At 44.1% G+C, this 6,000-nt stretch overlaps 1 protein-coding gene across 1 annotated transcript in view; it reads left to right on the top strand.

Moving 5' to 3' along the window:
• Positions 1–229: 229 nt before the first annotated feature.
• LOC121277165 (solute carrier family 22 member 5-like) overlaps positions 230–6,000 on the top strand; it is a 107,787-nt gene continuing 102,016 nt past the window's right edge. Inside the window, exon 1 of the mRNA XM_041186267.1 lies at positions 230–604. Coding sequence (XP_041042201.1) covers positions 230–604 — 375 coding nt within the window. The remainder of the gene's footprint in view (positions 605–6,000) is intronic.

The following is a 6,000-nucleotide window of genomic DNA, read 5'->3' as shown; positions in this document are numbered from 1 at the left end:
AGACATTTTTCTACTGATCTTCACAAGAGTCAGAGGTTAGGAGTTGTTGAAGGTGCATTGTAAACACTGTGACTAGTGTATGTGTTTTGTCCATTCTGATTGGAAACAGAGCTCATAACCTTAAATTGATTCAAAGATTGGATGAAGTAGTTTTGCTGCTTTGATAAGACACAGTGGTGAGCGAAGGCACCAGTTGCACAGCAAGGAGTTTTGAAGGAGGTAAAAGAAGATGCAAGATTACGATGAAGCGACTGCTTTCCTGGGAGAATGGGGGCATTACCAGAAAATTATTTTCCTTTTGCTCAGCATCAGTGTAATCCCAAATGGCTATGTGGGTCTGTCCATGGTGTTTCTGGCGGATACCCCTGAGCACCACTGCCGTCTGTCCAACTCTTCGAATGTGACCATTGAGGAAACCTCCTTCACAAATCTGAGTTTACTGCTGCCCTTAGAGGGAGTGGGTGGTGAGCAAAAGTACAGTAAATGCACCAGGTTCAAAACTCAGCTACAAGATGGTGTCAATGATACAACACGTGAGATAGAGCACTGTGTGGATGGTTGGGTGTATAGCAAAGACAGATACGTTTCTACTATTGTCAGTGAGGTAAGAAGCTTTCATTTGTCTCTATTTTGTACATATTTATACATGGGTATGGCTCCTACACCTGGCTATCATCGAACTCATTTTTGTCCCATTACATTTATTTATAATGACAATAAAGTTGAATAAGTTGTTCTTGAGACAGTTTTTTTTAATACAGTTTACTTATAGATCTCCTTTAGTGTTGCTTATGGTTTGTCAGATGATATGCTGTAGTGTAAAAATAGGAACATTATCTGCAACACAAGTTGCGTTATATATTAGAGGGTCTCTTACAAAACTGTCACTTATATTATAATGTACAGCTGCAAATTTTATGGGTGTAGGTTAGGAAGAAAGAAAAGCTTTTTTTTAAAGAAAATGAGTTAATTGCAGAAAGAAAGAAAATGATAATTTTTATTAAAAACATTATTATATAGAATGGCATGATATTTACAGCAGAGAAACAGGCCATTCATCCCAAATGGTCTATGCTGGCGTTAATGCTCCACACAAGCAGGCTCCACCACCCTAGTTCATCTCATCTTAACAGCATAGCCTATTATTCCTTACTCCCTCATGTACTTACCTACTTATTAAATGCTTATTAAATAAAATGAATAAAATAAAATTTTGAAATCTTGCCAGCACTTTCTTCTGCAGGTATCTCTTCGGGGCTGCATAGTTCCAGTATATAATATTACTGCCAGTAGAAAACCTCAGGGTCAAAGATCAAGTTGGATGTGGGACCTGAAGCTAGAATGGGGTCACAGGAGATCAGGAAGCATCAGATTGCGAGCAAGGTTAATATTACAGTGGGTCAGAGGCAGGTGGGTGCCTGCAGGGTTGTAAGTGCCTGGCAATGCTTGGCACTTTCCACCAGGCCTGGGAAGGTAATCATGGAACACCCTCCTTGCACTCACCTCATGCAGCAACAAGTACAATGTGGCCAGCCATCAAATTGGGCTTGGGGCCTGCACTGCTTCATCATTTGCCCACATCCTCTATTTTGTGGTTTAACATTGGTTTGCTTTTGGCTCTTTGTCATGTAGCCTTTGGCAAATCTATAAAAGCACACAATTTCTGGAAGGCTGCAAGATTTTAGCTTCCAGTCAACAGCTCCAAGGACTTTGCCAGGGTCCAACCAGCAGTATAAACATATGACCAATAGATGGTCGCTTACCTTCACATGGCCACAACCTTTAATTAATTCTTAAGTGCTGCTGGGTTGTGTAACATAATGCTGCTTCCTCCATCATACACTGGGAGCATACACAGAAGGGTTTAAATGAGCTGACCTTGCATTATTACCTTGGGTCAGGATTTTAGCCTACAGACAAAGGCAGCACTCAATCCAGCAGGATTGCATTCTCAGCTTTATAGATTGTAAAAAAGGCAACTGGCTAAGTGCAGACAGTGGAGTCCAGTCTGTTGCATAAGTATACCAAAACTCAATTTAAGATTTATAAATTTTAGACGTCACACAAATCAACATGTCACTAGTTTTTAGCTGTGCTCTTTCAACTAAATGAATGATATTTCTGTTCAGTCCGTGAGGGCAGTTGAATTCTCTCTGGACTTTGCGAAGTTCTGCAGAATTATATTGTTCCGTCAGATTGTTGCTGTTGTTTGGTCAGAAAAAAAATGGCATTGTAGGGCCTGCTACATAATGCATCTGAGCAAACCTTAATACATAGGTAGACACTACAAAACAGTGCTGGCCTGGAAAGTTGCTTTGATGACCTTGTCAATACTGAATGGACATTGCATGTTGTCTAATGGTCCTTTAGAAGGAGATTATATTGTTATTCCAATGCCTTCTAGTTTGATCTTAACCCCTTAAGACATACCTTTATTGTCATTACCAGATAAGAGTGTGAGGGTATGGAAGACCTGCTCTACAGCTAAAGTTGACAGCATGTCTGCTTTCCATAACATAACTTCCATCCATAGACAGATCCAGTGTGGTGGAGCACTGCAAAAACAGTCCTAATAAATGCAAAACATACTAGTTTCTGGAAAACAAATGTAAACAGCTCATGGCAGCCTTTTCACAATGCCTGACCCAATAGAGTAAGACAAAGACACTGAATGAACAATGTGCCAACCCTGCAATATGGGCTACTGGGCTATGTTATGGGCTACATTAATGGCCTGAGTTAAATGCATGAATCAATTGCTCCATTGCTTGTATTACGCATTGTGCTCACAGCCATTTTGAAATGGGGATTAGGTGAGTGCGATACCACATCCCAAACATTGTCGGATACTATCACTGGCACTAAGTTTAACTCTGTGGCAATAATCAGGCTTTACTCCTTTCATTCATTGTGATATACTTTGTATGTATAAAGCTTTATGATCTATAGAACCAAGTCTGGCAATTTTATTTTAAGAGATCATGTTTATTCACAATTCTGTGGTCAATTGAAAATCTCAAAACTGAGATTGATAGATTTTTGTTAGGCAAGCATATTAATGGGTAAAGAACCAGGACACATTGATGAAATTAAGATACAGGTCAACCATGATCTAACTGAATTTCAAGAATGTTCAAAGGGACCTGGGTTCTTTGTCCATGAATCACAGAAAGTTAACATGCAGGTACAGTGGGTGTGGATGCTTCATCAATGAGTATATTCAAGACAGAGATCGTTAGATATTTGGATATTAAGGGAATCAAGGGATATGGGATTAGTGCAGGAAGGTGGACTTGATGTAGAAGATCAGCCATGGTCTCAGTGAATCCCAGAGCAGTCTTGAAGGGATGAATGGACTACTTCTGTTCCTGTTCCTTATGTTCTTATGTAAGAGACTTGAGAGACTCAATGGCCTACACTTGTTCCAGTGTTTCCTATGCTTCAGTGAAAACAAAGTGCTGAAACTTTATCCCATAGGCACAATTTGTATGATCCAAGTGTGTTTATGTTTATAAATAAATACATGACGCTACAGCAGGCCACCAGCCAGGTTTTCTGCTTCGTGACAAATACTCCTACCACACTGTAGTTAGCCTAATGTGAGTCTAGTGAAGCAACAGAAAGAATTGCTAAGTATAAGATGAATTAGATTTCTGTTTTATTGTTGGATAACAATTCTTCCAGGAAACTTGCACTCACTTAAGTACTGCAAACAAACGAAGCAGGGGCTAGATTTTCACCACCCCCCCAATCCACCCCTCTCGCCCCACCCGGGCTGGGAGCAGAGGTGTGTGGAAGCTAAAAACAGCCATGCCAGCTGGCTTCATTCCACCTCCGAATGAAAGTGTGGCAGGTAGCTGGCCCGGCTCATTAAACCAACTGAAGGAGGCTAAATGGGACTTTCCAGTCAGTCACTAGGATCACACAGTCAGCAGGGGCCAGTTTAGGTATCTGAAGGCAGTCTCCAGGTGGCAAGCTGGGGTCCCAGTGCTTCATGGAGGCCCAGAAGGCCTTCTTGACTGCCTGGATACAGTAGCAGCCAAAGGCCACCCTGTAGAGGTGGTGGTTTGGCTACAAAAACCATTCCTTAATTTTGGTTTGAAGAAGTTGGAGAGAGGGTTCCTTCATCTTGAAGTGGCCTCTCCTTTACTCACCTTCCATTGCAGTCTGCCGCTCCTTCAAGCATGAAAGCCTTTGAACTTTGAGGGCCCACTTGCCATCCTTGTTTGGACGGCAAGCTCATCTCCAGGCCATTTAAGAGCTCACCCCTTGAAAAACACAATGAGAGATTGATTCCCGTAGAGACAGGTTCAGGATGCGGAAACAGTCCTGACCTCTGTCTCTCACCCCGGAAAGAAAATCCTGCTGCAGGAATTCTATTTTGAGTGTGGAGTAATAATCTGAGGGCTCTAGTGCTTTGTTGCTGTAATCTGAATTGTTTATGATGAAAGTACAACATGGCGATCTTTACCAAGCCCTGTCATAGGGTACTTCCCAATGCTGATTTTCATTATGTTCTATGATAGATTTTTTCTGTTGATGTCTTTCACTGGTTCAAAACATATTTTTCTTTGACCTCTAATCACATATTACCTTGCAATCCTTTCTCTTTCTATGCTGTAACAATTCATATGGTGAGTTGTCTTTATGTGATGTGCAAAGCAGGGTGCCAAGGGAAGAGGGAACCAAATTTGAAGCCTCCCAGGTCCCATGGCTGGGGCTATTGGCGGGAAAGAGGGTTATTGCTTTTCTGTGACCCTGACCCTATCGGTGACTCCTGTGACGGGCAGAGCAAGGTGCCAAGGAAAGAGGGAACCAAATTTTATACCCCCTGGGGTGGGTGGGCATAAAATTGGGTGTAATGCCAGGAGTGCCTTTCCCAGCATCTACCTACACGCCCCTGAGCCCACCACATTTGAACATGCGGTGGGCGGCCCACCTGCCCTTGGATCAATTAATGGCCAATTTAATGGCCATTTCTTCCTAACCTACTGCAATTTTACCTGTGACGGGCAGAGCAGGGTGCCAAAGGAGGAAGGAACCAAATTTGAAGCCTTCCAGGTCTCTCGGCTGGGGCTATTGGCGGGAAAGGGGGATACTGCTCTTCTGGGTCCCTTGGGCCCATTGGTGACTCCTCCAAGCTCAGGTCCCCCTAGGTTTGCCGTCAGCCCCACCTCCGGCATGTGCAGCCTGGCCCCCACCCCCTCGCCCCCAACTTGCCAGGGCCTCCCAGCCTGGCCCTGCTGAGAACTCCTCCACCTGGCTTCAGTGGCAACCTTCTTTGGGGACTGGCTGCAGTACCAGCAGTGGCCACCTGTCCCAGTGGCACTGCTGGGACCAGAGAACTGCTGGTCATTTGATTGGTCAGCAGCGCTTGGAGGCGAGGCTTTTTCCCCAGATGTGGCGCAAGTTTTGCCCTGAGCCAATTCACACCCCTCCAGCCATTTAGTGGCTGCAGGGCAACCTCCCAGAGTGGTGTCGGTTCTCGGGTGACTTTTTCTCAGGGGAGGGGGAGCAGAATCCTCAGTGAAACATAAATCCTGCTCTGTGTGTATTGCCCCAAGATAATTTTCTTCTCTGGTGGCCTTGGGACGATGGTTTGTACCTTGGTGGTCAACCCCGTGTTTAACATTGCCTGGTGGCTCCATGTCAGAAGCCCCAATCTGGCATGGCAGTCTATGCCATATTTGCTGCAGATGAAGGCAGTGGGCTGAGAATGTTCTGGATTCACTAGCCTCTGTTTTCTCAGGGGCTTCTTTTTGACCAGCTGAGATTTCTATTGCTGCTCGCCTATTCCAATGCCTCTCCAAACAATCAGCCTGCAGGGGTCATGGCTGTTGGTGACTGTCTCCCAGTTGTCAGTATCAATGTCTGCCATCTTCATATCTCGTTTGCAGGTAGCAGAGGTATATAGCAGAGGTATGGATGTCCAGTGGGCCATAATCGAGTGGCCAGTTCACCGTACAGAAGGTATTTTGGATATGGCCATTTGATGAACTT

Source organism: Carcharodon carcharias, chromosome 4 (assembly GCF_017639515.1).
Source record: "Carcharodon carcharias isolate sCarCar2 chromosome 4, sCarCar2.pri, whole genome shotgun sequence".
Taxonomy (NCBI): domain Eukaryota; kingdom Metazoa; phylum Chordata; class Chondrichthyes; order Lamniformes; family Lamnidae; genus Carcharodon; species Carcharodon carcharias.
This window is presented reverse-complemented; position numbering and strand designations above follow the sequence as displayed.